The sequence below is a fragment of the Oreochromis niloticus genome, linkage group LG23, assembly GCF_001858045.2.
Source record: "Oreochromis niloticus isolate F11D_XX linkage group LG23, O_niloticus_UMD_NMBU, whole genome shotgun sequence".
Taxonomy (NCBI): domain Eukaryota; kingdom Metazoa; phylum Chordata; class Actinopteri; order Cichliformes; family Cichlidae; genus Oreochromis; species Oreochromis niloticus.
In genome coordinates, this window is record NC_031986.2 from 30,741,200 (window position 1) to 30,763,392 (window position 22,193).

At 38.5% G+C, this 22,193-nt stretch overlaps 1 protein-coding gene and 1 non-coding gene across 2 annotated transcripts; both read right to left on the bottom strand.

The window, feature by feature from the left end:
- Positions 1-500: 500 nt before the first annotated feature.
- trnam-cau (transfer RNA methionine (anticodon CAU)) lies at positions 501-572 on the bottom strand. The gene has a single exon. It is a non-coding gene; the product is annotated as a tRNA-Met (tRNA).
- Positions 573-5,965: 5,393 nt separating this feature from the next.
- On the bottom strand, positions 5,966-19,102 carry LOC100706375 (protein shisa-like-2A). The gene is made up of 3 exons (XM_003444244.5): positions 18,790-19,102; positions 13,168-13,304; positions 5,966-9,002 (listed from the first exon to the last, which is right to left on the bottom strand). Exons 1-3 carry the CDS (start codon positions 18,969-18,971, stop codon positions 8,815-8,817), a joined length of 507 nt encoding a protein of 168 aa, XP_003444292.1. The 5' UTR covers positions 18,972-19,102; the 3' UTR covers positions 5,966-8,814.
- Positions 19,103-22,193: the final 3,091 nt, after the last annotated feature.

Sequence of the window (22,193 nt, forward strand, 5' to 3'; positions counted from 1 at the left end):
CTACAGTTCAGTACAGAAGCTACGTGTACGTGTCCTACATGTGCACCGTTATGTCTTTTTTTTCATTCAGTCCATTTTTATCTCTGTATGTTAGTCAAAATTAAATCTAAGCTTTGCTATTTTATGTTTACTTTAAATATATTTAAAGCTATTAGGCTGCTATGTTTTGTTCATTATCAAAGTACGTTCATAATTTGCGATCTATTCTGTTTATACCTCTGTCTCCAAGCATGCGCCCATTTCCCTCCATTCCCTCCATTCCACATTAGTATTGTTTTGTTGGTAATAATAGTAAGTTAAACTATTTTAGTTATTATTCTATCATTCCACAAATACTACAAAAAATCATGGTGGAATGGCAAGAAAATGCAAAATGGAAATAGTAATATATGTTAAACAGACTGTAGAGGTAACCCTGGCCCTGTGCGATCCAGCAGGTAAATGTGAGTCTTTATGATGAGCATGTTTAATTTGACACGCGCTGATTTTAAAACATGTGATAGCAGAGGATGGTTTCGATCCATCGACCTCTGGGTTATGGGCCCAGCACGCTTCCGCTGCGCCACTCTGCTACGAAGGTGGCGTTCAGATAAACCCATATTAACAGGCTGAAGTATAGTGTGTAATCTGAATTGCTGTTAATTAAGAATATTTATAGTCTCTCTGTCTATATATATATGATTACATATTTTCGCTGCTAATATGAATAATAGAATTTTATTTTTTTTACATCGTGCTCTTATGTCAGAGTTTTCAAGCAGTCAATAGCAGCAAGACAAAGACAAAAAAAATCGTTAACAACTGCTTTGTGTTTATTGCGTTTCTACTGCTTAAATGTTGTGAGGCGACTATCAGAAGTTTTGAGATCATCTTTTTTGTATTGTGAGACAAAGGAGCAATTTAAAAGGAATTCAAGAAAATGCACGCATTTTTCTATTCTAGAATATTTCGGAATAGCTTCACAGATGCTGCTGAATTGTGCAAATAAACTAAACAAACAGACCGATATATGAAGTACCTGCATCTGGCTGCCTGCAGAGGTTCAGTGCAGATGACACTAAGATGCTCCAGGTTTTTCATTCTTTTTTTTTTTTGCCTTCTTCTGGCTTCACATCCCGGAGATAAACAAAGTCTGTCTTTTTCACTTTTTTCCGCCCTGTGTCAGATTGTGGCAACATAAAAGTCAGACAGTCGCCTGGTGTGACAGAGCTATTAAAAGCTGCTTGGATCCTGCAGAGACCGGTGACTGGCAAAGTGAGTGTCTCAGAGTTCTGTGTTTGCAGCTGTGTGTAACATCAGTGACCTTGTTTAGCAGTTCTTGGTCTTCAATAAGCTGACAGGAAATGCTGTTTCTAGGTCCCGCGCAGGGCTGGAGTCACCAATGGCCCTGTCCTTGGAGCTGTTTTGTATTATTGAGTTTATGTTGCTCTTTCATGCCCTTGTGCCAGGCTAGTTCTGCATGCACCCAGTCATCATTATTTATTGTCAGCCTGTGTGCTAAGAAATCACCTGTTATTGTATCAGGCTGCTGATTCTTTAGTGACAAAACAGAATCCCCTTCAGGACATTTTGTTTCCCGTGAGGAAGCTCAAATCAAGCCTTCGATATTGTTTTCGAGTTTCAACATCATGGGGGTGTTCCATAATTTAAAAAAAGAAAGAAAGAAAGAAATGGTTTTCAGTCACACTAGCAGCTCTGTGAGACCGGGCATAGTCCCAGCAGTGAATCTAGCATGATAACATACAGATTAGACAAATGGGAATGTCATTTGTTTTTCAGGTATTTTGTCGTAAACAAAATCACTGGACAAATTGAATTTCTGACCTGATGATAGTGCTAGACAACGAAGGAGATGAGATATTGTTACAGTGCCAAAAGAATCCACAATATACATAAAATCAATTTGATTTCAGTCAGCACTTCTGCACTCAAAAGACTATATTTTATATCTGATCTGCAGTGATCTATATTTGGAAATGGTTTATGCAGAGACTTACAGAGAGCACAGCTGTTTCTGGATAATAGAGTCTATCTTTGTATGCTCACAGAAGCAAGACAACAGAGCCAAGCAGGCAGGAGTGATGACAGATTTGACCTTAGTGAAGTGAGTACATACATTAAAAGGAGGATCTGGGGTAAAGGTGGGTTTTAAAGTGGGTTGCCGATACAGCATAACAGCATTGTAGGCTAAAGAGTTAAAAATATCACACCCTATATGAGCCTATAATTACCAGCTGTTTAGAAGGGAATTATGTGACATAGCACTGAAGTGAACTGCTGAGATTGCAGTTGAATGTCGCCATATAATTTGCTGGTGAGCTCAGGTAAGGTCAACACCTCTTGTTCTTCGGTCCTTAAACCATTTCTAAGCAGTTTTTGCAAGTGTGGCTTAGAGAGGCCTACGTTTGCGGTGTGCTGGTGTCTTGATGGTGGGGGTTGTCCTTAGGTCTGTAACAATGCTTGACTCAGCTGTGAAAAACTGGAGGAAAAAAGGACCCTACATTTGCTTTTTAATTCCAGTTTATATCAGCAGTGTCTTTCTTATTAATGTGGCTCTATCTGCCTCTATGGTTATGATAACTTTTCCCTCACTGTCTCTGTTGTGAAGATTCAGAGAAATGAGGTGTCCAAACAAACAGAAATCTCTCCGGAGTTTTGTGGAAAAAAAAAAGATTTATATATTAAATATCGAAAATCGTCTGTTTGTTGTCAAATGTGAATTTAAGTAAACAAAGAAACGTGCAAATTCCTGAACACTGCAAAAGCTGGAGCTCTCCGCCTAATCGCCTACATGTTCGCCATTCCCCGTGTTTGTATATGAAAGATCTTAACGATCGAGATGCAGAGCACATAAAATTGCTTTTTACTTAATGTCATACCAACGTAGTTTATGTGTGGCATGTAAAGAGGTGAGTACTCCACATAGGTGATTCTTGAGAGATCAAACACCAGTTTTGGGATGCCAGTGTTCAAGGCGCTAAGTCAGTAGCTGGACTTCTACGGCTTGAGTTTCTCTCTTATCACAATGTAGAGATTTTTCTAACTCTTGTTCCCACTCAGCAGTTCATTGAGCTGAGCTGAGTTTCAGGCTGACAGAACCACAGTAATTAAAAGCAAGTAATGCTACTGATTAACTCACATCAGTCCCTGTGACTGATATTACCCCTGCTCTACAGTTGAGCTGTTCTCGGTACTTAGATTGGTTGAATCCCATTGCATAAGCAGACTGAGAACACACAAAACTGATGCAGCACACAGGTGGAAGACTTTTTTCACCCTGTAATTCTGCCTACACATGTCCTTCTATGCGTTATTACAGTTAGCAAAGTCACTGTTTATGTCTAAAAGGCCACACCTTTTATAACCTCAATCAAAGAATGGCCGTCAGGACAAAACAGAACTTGCTGTTGGAAAGTGTTTGTGATGATGGGATACCTATATCACTGAAAAGGACTGAAAAGGAGCAGTACTGACTGTCTGGTCAGAACACAAAAAATAGTCTCCCCAGCATTTTGTCAACCCAAATCTCTTCCTTTGTTTGTTTCATTGTGATGTTACTAGCAGAACATTTACTGAAATGACTCATGGCTCTCCTTAAATTCATTAGACCCACTTATTGGATAAGTGCTATGCCAGAGAGCAGTGCCATCCCACACATCCATCCATGCAGTGTGCTGACCTGCCACAAGTCATTTACAAATGACACCATGCCACTATAAAACAAGTTCATTCAGTCCTACACACACCATACTGTCTTTATGAATCAGTATTCTATATCTGATACAGCAGCTCCTCAGTCCTGCGTCATTGCTTCCTTTCCAACTTTCTTTTTGCTTAAGCAGGATTTCACATTTCATTGTTTATTTTCATCATCATTGTATTACTTAACCATCTGCGTGTGGCTGGAAATTTAAAGTGCTGTGAGTTCAAATCGTGTCTCTGTACACTGCCAAGACCGATATAATTTCGTGGAGAGGCCTCTTTTAACTTCTTGAGATTTTGTTGTCATCATTCACTGTGATTGGCTCATCTGTTTCGAAACAATGAAACCAGTGATGGATTGAATTTGAATTCCCCCTCAGTCTGAAATTTTACACTGTTCGAGAAATAAGCAGAAAGATCATTTTTATGGAACCTTAAGTACACTTCAGGTTAATGATATTACTTAAATAAGATTGAAGATGAAATTGAATATGAAACTTTTTCCCTTGGTAGTTTTCCAGTCTGCGTAAATGATCAAACTAGCTCTTCCTGCAGGAGTAAACCTCATGAACAAGAGCACACTATGACTCATTTCAAATCTGCCACCTACTTCCTCTCCCTACATTTGGTGCTAATTATGTATTCGAGTGAAGGATCTGACATACTAAGTGCTGTTCCAAACCAACTAGGCTTCAGACTGGTCTCAGTACGGTAGCTTCAAATTACAAGAGTACAAATGAGCACTACCTGTCAAGTGTACAGCAGCAGTACCTTAGAGGGTATTGCCTCAGTGACAAGCTGTTGTACCCAAAATAAAATACTTCATTTTCTGAGTGTTTTTAAACAGCCTCAAAATGAAACATAAATTATTGTGATCTTAAAAGAAATTCACTGCAGTTCTTTGGCTGCATCACCTTCCACATTCATCAGCTACTAGGAATGTGAATGTAAAAATAACACTTTTCATTCCACTAGTGAAACTACACTGCACACTTCTGACAGTGTTGAACCTTCATCCCCGCTAAACATCACATACTGTCTGGAGGCTCCAAAAGATCAAAGCACAAGCATGAAACCGAGCTGCTGTGCAATGCCTTATATTAAAACATATAAACTAAAAATTACCATTAAGTCAGGAATCACTCAAAAGATTTGTAACACCTGCTCACTCAGTTTTTGCTTTGACTACTTTGAGCTGCTGCTCTTTACTACCCATCCCGGTCTCTCAGATCAGCTCACCACCTGTTCAATTTCACTTATTTGACTAACCTACAAGAATGAATTTTAACTATAAGATATTTATATATTGATGTTGTGGGTTGTGAAAAACTGCCTCATTTAGCCTAAATGATAGCCCGTCTTGTAAGACCACCAAACTCATGGCACCATGATTACTATCATAGAGGTAAGTAAGTCTGAACCATTTCAAGAAAGTTTCTTTAAAAGTAGTTTTAAAAACCATCAAACAGTGTGATAAAACTGGCTCTCATGAGGATCACCACAGGAAAGAAAGATCTGAATTTCCCCCTTTTTCCGTTTTGCTGTAGATAGAGGATAAGTTCATTTCAGTTACCAGCCTCAGAAATCACCAATTTAATTTACCCCAGATAAGAGTCGATAAGCAGATAAGTAGCAGACACATCAACATTAATTGTCTGGAATAGACTGTGGCAATCAGGCAAAAAAATAAAAAATAAAATAAAAGGAACACCATGAGGTGAACACTACACCAGTGAAAATGGTCGAATGAGCCCAAATTGTTGTATTTGTAAGACAGAGAGAGGATGAAGATGGTAGTGTGGCTTTTGCATTGAAGCCTGGATGAAGAGGCTCAAGTTTGACTGCTTTAAAAATAAAAACATTTGTTGCTACATTTGAACTGTTTTGCACAAATTTCATATTCATACACATACATTTAGGTATAACTTGAAACCATGAACTACTATTAAAATATGCGCTTGAATTGCAGAGGACCAAGTGTTTGCTGGAAAGACATTTGGAGTCTTGATGGTGCTGTTGCAAATGTAAAGAGTGCGGTTCTGACATGTGGTTTGATATGAATGACTCATAAAAACATCCTATAATAGGGAGTAAATTACCAGTGAAAGTCCAACAGCAGCTCCGGTGCTTCAAACTATAAAATATTCACGATGAGCATTGAAAAAAAGCAAGTTGAAAAAAAAGTGTAGTAAGTTCAAAGCTATGTAATGAAGCACCAAACAGTACACACACACACACACACACACACACACACACACACATATAGCTTCATAATCTTTAATAACTTATTTATCAGTAATAGGCACTTGAGCTGCCAAACATTTTTCTGTAAGTACATTTCAACAATAAGAACGATTTATCGTAATGAGGTCATTAATAAGCCCGACATCTATTATTTAAATAAACTGAGCAGTTGCATTAACATGAAAACCCACAACTACAACATAAAGCTGATTTATTTTTCTTTCTTTCTTTCTTTCTTTGCAAAGTAAACACAAACTGTTCCATAATGTAAACGGGAGATTTACAACTGGGTTTGAAATTCCTCCAGATTCTTTTCACACTCAGCAAAGCACAACAACACTGATGGATTAAAGCACGGCCAGACCTAGTTTTCATTCCTACAGCTGACTCAAAAACACTGTGAAATTACAAAGTCAAATCACATAATTCAAGTGTTTTGGATTGAAAACAAACAAAAACAACAAACAAAAAAGTCACATAAGAAAAAAAGAAAAATCCATAGCTTTCTTTTCATTTGGTGGTTGCTGAACAAAGCACAATGTACAGTTGGACTGCTTTAAATGCAGTTTTGACACACCCTTGCTCTGCTCTGCTCTGCAGTGGCAGCTGCCAGAGAGAAACTGCTGCCATTCGAGCTGGAGTGCCAGTATCAACCACATGCATGGTGCCTACTTTATACTCCAGTATTTCAGGTCTGCATGGATGGCTATAGTTTCTCATACAACACAAAGTAAGAGACTTCAGCCATGCTAACAGCTCTGTGAGCCTGAATATAAGGCACATCATTGTTGTGAGACAGGTGCTAATACTACTGTAACATGCTCACAATGACAACGCTAAGGTGTAGTTGCTAAGAAAGAATAATGATCACCAACTGTTTAAGTTTGGCTTGTTAATTAGCACTAAATATATGCATACAAAACAAACCAATGTACCGCCCAGAGTGAACATTTGACCTGATACCGGTGATCGATCTTGGAGTTTTGTAGACATTTCCTTTAAAATCACAAATGTTAATCTGTCATGGTTGTTGGCTTTTGTTACAACATCTTATTTTTTCCTTTGTTGTCCTGCAGTTCTGTTTGTCTGTACTTTGTTTCTTTGTGCAAATTATTTGCGTCTCTTTCAGCTGTCTTGATTCACTCCACCTGTGTCTTATTGTCACTTTCCTTTTTGTGCATTTAGTCTGTATGTTTCCTTCAGTCATTGTCTGTTTGCCAAGTCATCTCGCTTTGTTTTTTTCTCTTGTCGCCATTATTTTATCATTTATTTAGGACTTCCCATCACTTAGCTTTGTCTTATCCTATGAATGTCCCCTGACATTCAACAAAAAAGGAGAAAAAGGCCAAACAAAAAAAACCAAAAACAGAATTTCTCATTTGCAATAAAAATGATATTTTTGTCTTTGAAAGAGCTCTGTCTTTATGAAAGCCTGATCGGGAGTGGCAGGAGCAGCTAGCCATTGGTGCTGCACTGTACAAACATATATGCACCCCGCCATTCTTTAGTGACAATGCTGGGGACAACAACATTTTCAAAAGTGTGGTGGTTGTAATGGTTACGCTTCACTACAGTAAACAAACACAATGCTGACTGAAAAAAAGTGCAACGGGTTTTTTGAACATATGGCAAGAATTGCACATATACCTTAGCTCTCATAGCCGGGGTGATGAGTGTTATGTGTATATGTTCCATGAGAGAAATTGGCATAAAAGTAACCCATGTGTGAATGACAAAAACTACTTTAAGAGATTGACGAAGCCAGTAATGTTATCTATCCCATGCTTAAAAGGACTTAAAATTAAAAAATGTCTAAAATGTGTAAAAAAAAAAAAAAAGCAGACAGGATTCGGTAGCAGTGAGATACTTTGGGTTCATTTTAACTCAGAGTTCAAGCCCTCTCTTTATTGAATGCCTCTTCACACTGTGCTCACTGAGTTTTTAAATGAGAAGAAATGGCTCAAATAAATTAAACACACAGCATGTGGGCAAACTCAGTGTGCCCACCCCAAACCCCCCGTGATTTAAATGAGTGAATGAGTTTGTTTGTTTTTTTCTCCCCTCAAGGTCCATGTTGGGGTTACTTATCATTTAAAGAAGTCAAATGTGAGAGGACTTCATTTTTACATTTTTTATAAAATATCAAAGTTGTGAACACTGCTACCAATCTCTGGACTTTGGGAAAATGTTGGATTTTTTTTTCTGTGATTAATTAAAAAAATGAATTAAAAAAATGATTAATTAGTGAATTAATCACTAATAAATGTATTAGAAGTAAGCTCATCCATCTAAAGCCATTTCAAACTGTGGATTTTAAATAATGTGCAATCAACATTTTTCAGTAGGCTAAATATATTCTTTTGAATACCCACTGCTGGCAATTTGCCAGCATATAAATATTCAATTATCCATAAAGTAGCAGTCTATAATTGTACTGTTTAGTTGTATTCCTTCAAGCAGACTGCAATGCCTTTTGGGACAGGCAGCAAAATAATGATTTTCAATCAGAGGTTTTGCTGTCTCTGTTGATTAAATAACTTCTGGGTTTCAGTGCAACAAATAACAGTTGTGACTCTCCAAACTAAAAGTAATATATGCAAAAGGTTACGCCATCGAAATCACATTTGCATCTTTGGCTACATTTTTAATCAGCTGAAACCTTTTCAGTTTGTTCTTTTTCTAAAACAGGCCTAATTTGTCTCAGGGCTCAAACAGAAATGTTTGCATTTGTGTTCTGTTCAATCAAACATGACAAAATGTAATTATGTGGAGATCAAACTTCAGCTCAGCCTGGATTGTTATAATGCAGAAAACTATAGTGCAGTGGTGACAGGTAGGTGGCCAAGAAACACCAAGAAATAACTCTGGCTAAGCAGGACCTTCCACTTTGACAGACGTAACTGTAGCCATGAAACAACGTTGGAAAAGGCGCTCAGGGTCCGGGGGTTGGTTGTCACAGTCCAGCCTGCCTCTCAGAAAGTGTTTCCTGAGGCCTTGGGGACCAGGTGGGACACTGCTGTTACTGGGCCCTGGTGCTTGTGGGCTAGATGTAGAACCTGGAAGAAAAGGTTCACGGAAAAGAGAAGAAAAGAGAAGGCTTAGTGCGATTTACTGTGATAACGCCGATGATATCTGTAAAGTGAAATCAGAGATTACCAGTTCACCAGGGAAACAAAAACTAACACAAGATCACACTTTCAGCATGATGAGGTAACTGTCCATAATATTGCATGGATACTGGCTGTCAACAAGAATGACCAAATTGCATGATGATTTAGACAATCTTTATTTAAGCATCAGTTTTCTAAGTAATCCAATTTAGGGTCATAAGGGTGCTGGAGCCTACCCAGTCTCTCAAAGAGCAAGATACCCAGTACAGATCACCAGTCTTTAGAATCCCCCATTAACCCAGCATTCATGCCAAATTACCTGACATGGGAGGGAGAACATTCAAACTTTACACAGAAGTGGAGTTTTTTGTTGGATATTGCAAATTCATGTGTTTTATTTGCTATTTATGTGACACAGCATGTGAAAATTTTATTTGTTACATACACAATCCGCAGTACAACATGCAGTGAAATGCTTGTCCAAGCAGACAGGCTGCAGGCGTGGCCGCGCCATCTCAGGGCTTGGTCTAGCCAGGACCCCCAGGGAATCTAGCCAGGGAACCAAACTTGTATCCCACTCCAAAAGTGTATAGTCTTTCCAGTATGCTACCTAGCTGCTGTAGAGACTGGTGTGTGTTAATGCAGTGTGCCAAACTGGCAACAACTTCACTGTCCACAGTCACTCTCACAGCTATGTCAAAAAAAATGTGGCTAACGGAACACTTTATGATGCATAAACTGCAAATAAATGGCACATTATTTTGTCTCAGATATTCCCCTGCTCAGCACAGGCACACATATCTCGGGGTGTAACCTGTTGAGTCAGCCAGACAACTTTAACACTATGTGAGTTGTGATCAGTGGACCGTTTCTTGATAACCCAGTGACATTTTTAATTAGAAGTTTGATCATTTACAAATGTGTTACAAGTCACTGTTTATCTCTTTGCACTGTTACTAAACCAGAGTTTACATAGTGTGACATCTTCAAGTTACAAATTCACAGAAAATAAAGAAAGAGATCTGTTTTCACACGACTTAAAAAAAGATATAAATTGTGGACTTCAACCTTGGCTAATGATAAATTACCAGAGAGTATTGGGAACATCTTAATCCCCCATCTCACCCCTTAATGCTAATCTTGTTTGAGACGTTAAGCCTTAAATTGAGTTTTGCGACTGAGTTAGGTTATAGGGCCTCTACAGATATCACTATAAAATACAAATATTTCTTTTTCTGACTGCAATGCCACCTGTGTAAAGTGAGTGGATGGACAGAGTTTGTGATATACTTTTTGAATGCCCTGCACACCCACACCAGTGCTGTCAATTACTCTGGCAGACTGGACCTCCATTCAAGTGGAAGATTAGAATTACATGATGTCCCCAAACTCCATCGACCAATTATAATGACAGCAGTGTCTAACAGGTGCAACAAACCCCACAGCGGGGTGAATGAAAGAGCAGGTTGTAGATGCTCGTGAAGACCTGTGCAGAAATCTAATGAGGCAACTCGAGTGAAAACAACATTAAAGATATTTAATAATTTATATGCATGGGGAAAGCCGAACAGCACGGGAGACAGGGGTTACACACTTTGTGCACTTCGCGTCTGCTTGTGGAATTAAAGCTTTGTTCACCCGGTGGAGCAAATTGTTAGAATGACAATATGTCTCTTTCTTAAATTCAGAACTCCATCCCCATTGTTCTTTGTTCAGATTCAGTTTCTGACCTTAAATATGATTGGAGACAGGTAGCTTTAATATCTGAGCACGCACACAACTAAATCTTCAAAGGGACTTCTATAATGCACACGCAAAATTAAAACTAAACATCTTAGACCTGCCAAATCAACAACAGGGTTGAAACAACGATGAACATATCAACTTATTTTGAGTAGAACAAAACAAAAGACATTAAAAACTATGAAATAACACAAAGGAAACAAAGTTTTTAAGAAAAAGTGTGACATCTTTTAAACAAAAACAGTCCATAAGTGCTTGCAAATTAGATACATGCACTTTAGTTAATCTGGAAAATTTCAGGAAACTAAAAGCACAGATGCAAAACCATCAAGAAGTGGAAAAGAAGTGCTAAGACCAAGGAAGACAGGAAAAAGATATTAGATTAGTGGAAACCTGATACTTGCATGTGTATTTTCCACCCTGAAGCATGGAGGAGTGTGATTCATGTGATTATGGATATCTGGTTTAAGCAGCATATTTTATTTCTCAGCAGACACTGATTAACACGTCTCCAAGTTTGCAAGCAGAGTGATGCCAATGCAATATGTGAGCTACATTGACTCAACCTAAACTAAACTGAGATGGTTTGAAATGAACTGGAACACAGAAAAAGACAGAAAGGCAGCCAACGGGTGTTCTGCATATGTTCAAGCTCCTTAAATGAGTAGCTGTGCATAGCAACAGTTGTTGGTTTTACTTTGTCAAACCACTGGGGGCATGGTGAGTTCAATAGTAACAGATTTTACATTTTTTTCAATATACTGTTTGGTCAGAAGATTTTTTGCACATTTCCTGAATATGAAGGGAAGGCTTTAAGCTGAACAAATATTTTACAATAACAACACCAGCTACATGAGTTGGAGTCATCCCAAAAACATGCAAGTCTAATAAAGCATGTGAACAGAAGAAAAAAATAACTTAACTTGACCCATGTTTCTGTCTTGGCGATAAGGTCTATTATTCACTCTTTTTTCAGTTTGTTTTTACCTCTAATAAATAGTGGGATGAACATGTCGCTCATTATTAATTAACTGCCTGTTTTCTGGTCCTGCATACATAACAAAAATGGATTTACCAGAACCTCTCTTAAGAACAGCACAAGCTCTCCCAAAAAAATTGCTGAAGACAGCAGTGAGAGTGACCGTGGTAAAGCTGTGAGTCATAAAATCAAAACAATGTGCACAGTGAGACTTAAAAGCAATCTAGAGCTGCAGAGCTGTAGTCACTGCATCAACTTCCACTTCCCATACAAGCCTCTTCCCGCAAATAAAAAGGTGACGACAAACTGTACCAGTACCAGGCTGTTTCTGTTATTATATTGGGACTTGTGGCCATTTCTCAAACAGCCCACATGAATGGAAAAAAAAGCTCTGACTTATCTTTCAAAATATCCACCCAAACCCTCCCAGTCGTCCAGTAACAGCTCCACAATTGTGCGGCACAACAGGAAAACCTTTTTACTGACACTTAAAATCATTTGGAAAGAAAGCCAGACAGAAAACCTCTAATTGCCCAAACACAAACTTGAGCCAAATCAAAACTGAATTGGGAGAGAAAACATGGCAGCGGTTACTAAACACCCATCTCGTTCAACCTGCTCTAAAACATTTCAAACACAGCTCTACCAAATTTAATGCAACAGAAATGAAAATACCACAATTCTGCAAACATTTTAATCATACTAGTACAAGGCTGCCTCTTCACTCAGCAACAAAGTTCTGCTGTCTTGTCAAAGAAGGTTTTCCAGTTTTTCGGAAGGAAATCATATCAGGTCCTTTCAGCATTCCTAAATGCCGTGTTCTTGGTTTTTCATTCAAAATACTTCTTTGGAGTAGCACACTGTAGAGGTCAATCGATGTTGACAGCTATGGAATTTAATAACAGTAGTTGTGCTTTCCTGTCACACATTAGGACATACATCGATGCGGAAATTTGAGATAAAACTTTTGAAAATTCAACTGTAACATCCACCCACACTCTGTGGCTGATGCATTCTACAGTTTAATGCTTCAGTAATTAAGAAATATAGCAAAATGTTTTGTTTCCAGATCAAGAAATGATCCAAAGCAAAGCATCTCTCATTGGTTGTGTAGTAATAACTTTTATGCTTATGAATATGTTCATCAGAAGTCTTTTGGGTGTTTTTTTGCTCATCAAGTAGTTCAATAATGTCTATAATAGAACAAAAAGGTCGGCCATAAACCAAGGCAAGGCAAGAAATAAGCATTATTTTAATAATAAATAGAGAAGATACTAATATCTATCATTGAAGTATTTCAGCACCTTTGGCTCTGACTTTGTCTGAGGCCCAATTCTACTTAACTCGGTGTATTTTATTGATATGTTAGCAGAAAGTTTCACTCTGTACCTGGTGCTCGCAGCGGCAGTCCATTGTCCAGACCTCTGGGTTTGGTGGTGATGAACAGATAGCAGAGGACACACAGAGTGATGATGAAGGCGAGAAGAACCACAGCTGCTATTGAGAGACCCATGAGGGCTCCGAGACTAGAAGACACAGAACAAAGACACACCAGAAAAACACTTCCTGGTTACTGTAGCTCAGAGAGGTAACAATATAGCTGATGGCTAGAAATGTACAGGATGGACAAAATCAGGCTGGCAATTTTGGCTCATCCATGGCTACCCAGTTCACACAAACTACCAGAATGCTTATTTTGTTTGCCAGTCCTGGTTACAAATTTTGCCATTGTGCTCGTATGTGAGGAAAGTTAAACAGAATACAAAATACAAACTCCTAAACTAATGTCGCTTGGCACACTGAGTAAGCTGAGATGTAGAGGAGAACAAGGATCATTTATTAGGAGCTCCCCTACAACAAAGTACAAATCATTAATTTCTTTAAGAGATCAATATGGAGGCTAATGTGATGGGGGAAATTTCTGCTTGTCTGGTATGTGTACACCTTATCAAGAGTCCCTGCTTGAAATTTAGCACTGTCTGTTCTTTTTTATATTTTCCTTCTTTGTTCCAATTGTGCATTATTGATAGAGAGTTAAGAAAAATAAGCAGACAGTTGTTGTAGTTATCATTTTGGGTACACCTTCACAATCATCCCTGCTTCTTTTCACTACATTTTGAACACCTACTATTTTACTTTCGCACAAATATGGATACAGGCGTTTTGCTTTAAGCACCTGGATGGAGTCTCATGAAAGTCAGAAATTTGAGTTTGGACCACTGCAGACTCCTCAGCCTCATTTTCAGCTCATTCAGTTCTCATACCAACCTGGCAGCAGATCATTGTTATTAGGCACTGATGCTACGTGTGCTACGGTTTTGTTAAGTGTCAAACTGTGGGTTCAGAATTTGGCAGTTTTGAATATTTCCAAATTGTTTTAAAAATGTATGAAATTATGAATGCAGAAAAGAATTGTTAGATTAAAATGCACAATACAAAACTATCTGGAAAGCATAAGGTTGGTTCTGTTCATCTGAATGTAGCGTTTTCAACAGTACAGTTTGGACTGTTTATAAGGTTGGGGGAAACCTGCAGTCGGCTGAGACCGAAGAAGTCACTTGGATGAGTGACGAAACGTTTCTCCCATTGAAAACGCTACGTCCAGATGAACAGAACCAACTTTTGGGATTTACTTACCTGGATGATTGAGCATACATCAAGATATCTGGAAAGCATCTAACTGGTAATGGCTTGTTTTTTCAGCGTGACGATGGTCCCAAACAACTGCCAATGCCATAGAAACATACCTGAATAGAAAAACCAATAATAGCCTCCCCATGTCATGATTGAGGGTCTAAGACCCTGAGTTTTACATTTTTAGACTTCTTATCTTGCGTTCCAGTGGACTTCAGGTAGTGTGAATGAATCATTTGGCTTCAACGCTATGGTTCATAACTCTTACACTACTGACATATCCCATAATTTTTTTCAATCCTCCTTAAGTAAATCAATGTTGTCCCTTTTGTCTTTTCTATTTGTGCTCTACTTCCAGTAGTACAGGATGTTTTTCTTAGTGAATGGAGTGATTTTCTTTTTTTCCTTTAATTTTTGGCCTTCTTCTTAATGCATTCTGTTAAGGACTTATTGAACGAATCTAAACCTATTATGAGACACAAGCACTGTGAAAAAAGGACTAATTCTGAGAAACAGCAAATGCAATAAAATTCATTCATTCAGAATACATGTAGCCTCTGCTTATGCACGCTACAAAGCAGTGATTCTGAATCTCGAACTTAACTTCACTGCACTGTTAATATCAGTGCCATGGTTAAAACCAATTATGAGGTTACTGAGGTCTGGACCTCACAATTAGAGTTTTTCCAGTAAAAACTGCCATGAGAGGCGTTGACTTTGATGGAAAATATGACTTTATAGCTCATGAAAATCAGAAATACAATGTCTTAAATTATTAGAATAATTTCTTAAGATCAAGCCAAAAAACATTTACCTCGCCAAAATGTCCAACATCAGAAATGTATATGCATTTATACAGGCAATACTTCGCTTGGGCTTCTTTATCACAAGTTACTCGTGGCAGTTCTGAGGTGTTACTGAACCTCAGGTTAAATTGATAAGGTACCAGCCTTCAGCTCGTCTACATTTATGAGTCAGGTGTTTTTCATCTTCCTTTGAACAATACCCCACAGAGAATCGAAAGGGTTCAGGTCCTGCTACTTGGCTGGCCATGCACAAGCACAGTAATAACATGGTCAGCTATGGCTGGAAATGTCACACTGGACTTCAAACAGCTTAGATTCAGGGCCTTTTCCTCCAGACTCTAGGATTTCCATAGGATTTCCAAATTTAATCAGCCTGCCCAAATTCTTGAATAGATTTTTCTTGACAATTCTCAAGGCTGTGGTCTTTCCTGTTGCTTTTGTACATTTTCCTACCAACGTTCCATTAATGTGTTTCAATACAGCACTCCAAAAACAGCTAGCCTTTTCAGCAATGACCTTCTGTGGCTTACCCACCCCACCCCACCCCTGCAGAGCGTGTCAGTGAGCATTAAATAATTAACTGAAAGATTCTAATGTTTACCTCTGCCGATCCATAGAAGCCTCACCCACCTTTTGTCCAAACTGTCTGTTTATTAGTAGCAGCCGTTCAGAATAAGATTGGCCTTAAAGGGGGGAGGAGCTAAAATGGCTCATTGCAGACAGACGTCAAAAGGCAGCATCAAACCCAAGAGTGCAAGAAAGAAAATGTGGAGTTGAAAATTTGCATCACATGTCCCCTTTAAGTTTGTTTTTATTTATGTTACTTAATGGCATCACAAAATGTGTGGGATTGCACATGTTGCCCACCCACCAGGCTCTAGCAGCAAATCACCACTGGAAGGTGGCCGTGACATTTTATTTAATATTTGGGAGATGCATTTTCCATGTTAATGTAAAATGTATTAATGCAAAATCCACATGTTAAACCCGGTTTTGATTAGGGGTCAAATAGAAATAATAATTTTTTAAAAAAGCAAAAAAGAGCTGGCTCTAAAGCCAGGATGTCAAACTCATTTTGCACTGTGGCCCACATACAGCTCACTTCGATCTTAGGTGGGCTGGACTTAAGATCAAAGGGAAACTCCCCTTTCTCTCGGAGATTTAACTGCACTTTAATCTCTGAGACATCGCAATATAAGAAAAAAGAAGTCAACAGAAGTGCAGTGTCAACAGCATTTCTTTATCATATAGTTTTTCTGCATGATAAAGAAATGCTGTTGTAGATGATAAAATTAATCTGTCTGTGCAACTCTGGGCTTCAACTGAAATCAATGTGTAGAGAAAAGGTTCTGGTAGTTCATTTATTGAAGCAATATTTATATAAATATATAAATATTTATATATTTTATTTATTTATTTGTTTCAATTTGAATACACTGTAAACAATGTGTATCTATTGGTTTTTGTTAATTGTTTATCTATTACTTTATTACTGTGGGTGTGTATAAATGGAAAGTGTTTGTCAGCAGAACAAGCTGTAAAATTTATGAAAATATTGTTAAAAATGTATGCCCTCCTTCACGTTTTCCAAAGATGTCCAGCGGGCATCTTGGCCAGGCTTTTTCTGGCCCCCAGGCCTTACCTTTGACACCTCTTCTCAAAACTTTTCTTTTTCAACTGAATCATGTCTTTAAAAACATCTTTGGATGCGCCCCTCGAAACCTGAAAAGGTGCCTCTCAGTTGGAAACACTGTTTATGCAGAACATTTATAGTTAATTAACACATTACATAATTAGTTGCAGCATCAGGAAAATGCCAGTATATGTATATATGCAGTGTATGTGCAGGCAGAATGTGAGAACTGATGAAAAACACCATCTTTCCTAATTAAAATTTTACTTTACTGTCTGAGAATCCAGAGTATAGAATGTACTTGAAGTAAAAAAAAAAAAAAAAAAAAAATCACAGAATAGAAGCCTGATTATTATTCTCTGTTCTCTCCCCCACACTAAAGACTACAAGCACATTTACTACATACTGAAAGGAAGGAACAAGATGTCCAAAACATTAGATTTTTGTGTTGCTGGAATGATTCAGATATGAGCAGCAGAGTATGCGAGTCATGCTCTCTGTTTCCTGGATGATGATATGAATGCATACTCTGTGGCTTAAAAGTGTTAAAGCACCAGTGTTTCACTGAAATTCTTATTACATATAATGACATATAATGATGCAGAGTGGCCATATGGTGTCCACTGTTGGCTAGTTTCACTGACCTTAACTCCCACAGACATGAAAGCAAGGATATATTTTACACATACACAGGAATAGGTGATGTTGCACTCTCTTTTGATGATGTTCTTTTCCAAGGTTTAGGTATGTGAATCTCCCCGCTGTTGAGCAATGGAGGATAATGTAATATTTTACTGTCAATTTTTTTTTTTTAAAGGAAATAGAAAAATATTGGGCTATGAAATATGCTACATTAATTCTGAGAACAAAATAAGAACATAATCAAAAATCTTAAATACCCAAAATAGGAAAATTGAAACATGACACTATGGCCCCTCTACATCCCCTACTGGCATTGCAAGAGTGTCAAGGTGGGGCTTGGGCTTAATTGACAATTGTCCACAACTTGAATTGCCTATGGCAACTTAATATGGCCACCATGCATGCCAGTCATGCTCTTTTGGTTTTAACTCTCAGTTGACACAAAGCCCCTGTTTTCCTCCAGGGTCAGTCTCCATTTTATGTTGTGGCTTATGAGTCATAACACAAATTGCAGAAATGATCCAATTATGTATAATAACCCTGGGGGGCAAATTTTGGTTTATCCATATTCTGGGCAGTGGAAGCACTGACCAGAACATCAAGTATAGAGGGGCCCCTGAATACAACAAAAAAACAAAACAAACAAACAAACTCAACAGTTCTCATTTACTGTTTCAGAAGTTACATCAGATTTGAACATTTACACTTATATTTTTTTCTTATATTTTTATTTCCGTGTTTCTGATTTCAGTTTCAATTCATTTACTTTAAATGATTAATATACAGAATGCGCGTGCATGCGTGAGAGCAGCGCATAAGTCATTAATTTATCTTCCATCATTTGCTTGCTTGTTTGTGGTACACCTCCATAATTTCCTCTGCACCGTGTTGCAGTTAAAACTTAAATTAAATTGTTCTAAAGGTTACCCGTGTTCTCCGTCTCAAAACTCCCTCTAGTCTATAGTCTCTCATTATAACAGCCAATTACCATGATTGGAGTTAAACAGACACGAGACGCAAAATGTCATCAACAAGTTGGCTCTTAAATACAAAGCACTAATAGGAACACTAAATGCTTATGCGCTTTTCAACCCATGCACGCGTTTACCTTATATTTCTCTCTGCGGTGCTGTTTAGTCTAAGAGATGCCAGAAAACTGGCATCGCATGCTTCCTGCTCTCACTGCGCTCTGGAGATTGCCTTACATGTTGATTTACATCAATGTCATTTACCATCTATAAATCTGAAAATTCTATGAAACACTTATCAGTGATTTAAGACTTTACATGCTCTTACCTCAACCACCACATGTATCCATATTCGTAAGGGAAAAAGCTGTTGGGGTCAGCGCAGCAGTACTTCAAGTCACTGAACCCGCAGCAGTAAAGTGCCGTGGTGTCACCGTCCGCTTTCGGACACGTGAAGTTCTCCACGAGCACGTTTTCTTCGGTGTAGTAACTTTCGCAGTCCGAACTCATGTCCGACGTAAACTGCGCGCACTCGGAGAGCCAGATGCGCGGCGATTAAAACCCGGTCTCATTCCGTCCATTTCCCACTGCCGCAACTTCTCATCACCGTCAAACAGTGTGATCCAGGAGCTGCACCGCACTCCCACTCCCTCTCTATCTCCCCCACCCTGTCGTCATGGTACACAGTACATTCGTATAATCTTTAACTAATCTATGTTAATGATCAACTACATTACCTAAATGATACATTTGGAAAGATTTACCTAATTAAGTTGCAGTATGCATTCAGGAAGCAGCTGTTTACTCCATATAAAGACAATTCAAAGCTGAGGGCTCTGCCCTCATGGAACCTGCTGCGCGCACAGGTGACAACCAAGTGCGCCAAGCACGTGCCAGATGCACTTCTCTTGTCATCTTGCGACCATAAGTGGTGGGCTAGGTGAATTGGAAACAATGCATTAACGTACCTTAAGATGTGGCAATCATGACCAATCTCCTTCCTACGGCTTTTCTGGTCTGGAAATGCCGTGTGAAAGCGTTTTAAATCAAATTAAATCTATCGATTTATTATTTTAACATGAAAGTAAAGCACGATAGCACCAGGATACCAACATCTCTTCTGTAAAAGTGCTAAAGAGACCAAGGTCACAGGGGCGCCTCCAGAATTTTGTTTATAGGCATGCAGCTATGAGGGCCACTAAAAATATTATGGTGGTTTAATAAAAATGGAATTTCCAGTTTTATTATGCTGCTGTCAAATATAGGTTACTTGAAAAATGTGTCAAAAAAGAGAAAAGTAAAATAATTATACATCTAGTTTATTTCCTGCTATTAAAATTGATGTCACTGAAAATAGGTATGTATGAAAAACAGATAAGATTTTGAAATACCATACCACACTGCTTTATTTCTAAAGCACTTAAAAAACAGCATAACAGCTTACCAAAGTGCTGTATAAAAATGAGAGAACAACAATAAAACAATAAATCCGCTTGATACATAGGAACAAAAGAACATTTTAAATAGTATAGTTACATATAAAAGGCAAAAGTTTAAAACAGATGACAACTCACACTGGGTTAAAAGCCAAGTAGAAAAGGTGTATTTTTAAATAAGTTTTAAATTCAGCAAGAGATGAAGCCTGCCTGACCTCCAGAGGCAGCTCATATTTTGAGGAGCCAAAACTGCAAAGGCTCTGTCTCCTCTGGATTTATAAAATGTCTACAGGACAGTCAAAAGCATCTGGTTAGCTGATCTAAGAGTACAGAGTAGCATGTAAGGGTGAAGAAGCTAAGACAAATAAGAAGGGGAAGACTTGACTTTTGATAGCCGCCTCAACCGAAAGAAAGAGGACAGCGTTGACATGTGGGTCACATTTTAGGCTGGGGTCCATTTTAGGCGTGATTTAAAAACCAACCTTTTTTCATTAAAATTAAGGAAATTAATTAATTCACTGCCATCCATCCCCTGATGTCATTGAGACAATAAGGAGAGGCTGAACAGAACCATTATGTTTTGAAGGGAAACAGACTTGACAGTCATCAGTACGTAAATGGAATGAAACACAATGCTTTCTAAAAATAGCATCAAGTGGCAGCAAATACAGAGAGAACAGGAGAAGACCAAGAATGAAACCCTGAGGTGCCCCCCACCCCCCCACCTTGGTGACGCCTCTCCAAGGTCACTTTTAATAATGCAAAATTGTGTCTAACATTTAATATTTTAAAACTGAAGTGCTGCTCTAATTTTTTATGTTTTTTTAAACTTGGTTTTACAAAATACTGGGAATATATATGCTATATGTGTTTACACTTTGAAAACGGTCACAGTTTTCATGGTCTGAACTTGTGTGACATGGTGTTTTATCCAGCTGGAAGCAGCCATTATGAGCTGGTAAACTGTGGCCATAACAGGATGCACATGGTTTACAACAACACTGAGACCGTGCCCTTCAAACCATGATTCATTGCAATTAAGGGGCATCAAAGTGTGCAGAAAAAAAATATTCCCCACATCACAATCAGCGGCCTGGATTGTTGACCCCGGGCAGGTTTGGTTCACGGATTGATGCTGTTGTCTGTGTTGTCAAGCCTACTATCTGCAGCGCCAGCAGAATGCAGATTCATCATACCAGTCTTTTAAAGTCCATTTTTATTTGGCCTCTGCCCACTGCAGACTCGGGCTTCTGCTTGTGGCTGACATGGTCTTTTGTTTTTTTAAGCCCATGCTTCACAAGACTGGATGGATTTTGCATTTGGGGAACCTTTTCTGTTCAGCACTTTTGTAAAGTGGACTTACCTTTCTGTCAATTCCAACCAGTCTGGGCATATCTCCAATGACCTCTGTCACCTTTTCTTGTACATTTCTGAATGAACTCTAGAGACCGTTGTAGTGACAATCCACAAAACTGATGATTTTAGACATAACACACCACATAAAATTGTCACTGTTACGTCATTGCTTCCCAGTGGCCTCTTGTTTTACTGTGTTATATTTCAACCTGCCTTTTGTCTCACACTTTTTTTGTCTCTTCAAATTTTAGCAGATGTGTATGTGCCATGACTAAAACGTTGGTTCATTCTGTCACACTGATGAGCCCTTATAAAAATCTTCATGACTTGAAAAAAAAAATGCAAGGACTGCAGTCCCACTCTACAACCTGAGCTGATTTAAATGCTGTTACTATCTATCCTCTTCACCTCTTCACTCTGAATGGAGACATAAGAGACAGCCAGTGATTTCTTTCACAGCTACAAGTAACCCAGCTTCTTTACCTGGCATTCAGATGGCACTTGGTGCACTCGTCCTGATCATCAAGCCCTCACATTGTTCTGAATTGGCATCATAAATGTGAAAGAGTCTTGATAATGGTGGTTTGACCTGAACTGAATGTCTTTTGGCCACTGAAAACTGAGAGCTTTATGCATAGATATGAGTCTCCACACATCAATCCATTTTCTTAACCATTTATCTAATTCAGAATCATGGGAGCTGTAACTGGACTTAAGACAGAAATGCTCTCACATACACATCTATGGTCACTTTAGAAAAATCACAAATTAGCATAACAAGCATATCTTTGGAGAGTGGGAAGAAGCCGAAGACAGAGCACATGCAGGCACAGGGACAACATGGAAACTCAACACAGCAAGGTCCAAGCTAGATTCAAACCCAAGACCTGCTGATGTAAGGCAACTGTCATTTCTGCACTGAATAAAAAAGGAAAACCAC

Bases quoted from the DNA above. Each gene is read 5' to 3' on its own strand.
- LOC100706375 (XM_003444244.5), bottom strand. From the start codon at position 18,971: ATGAGTTCGGACTGCGAAAGTTACTACACCGAAGAAAACGTGCTCGTG. The intron at 13,305-18,789 runs GTAAGAGCATGT...TGTGTCTTCTAG, and splicing joins GGATACATGTGGTGGTTGAG to TCTCGGAGCCCTCATGGGTC. The intron at 9,003-13,167 runs GTACAGAGTGAA...CTTTTCTTCCAG, and splicing joins ACTGCCGCTGCGAGCACCAG to GTTCTACATCTAGCCCACAA.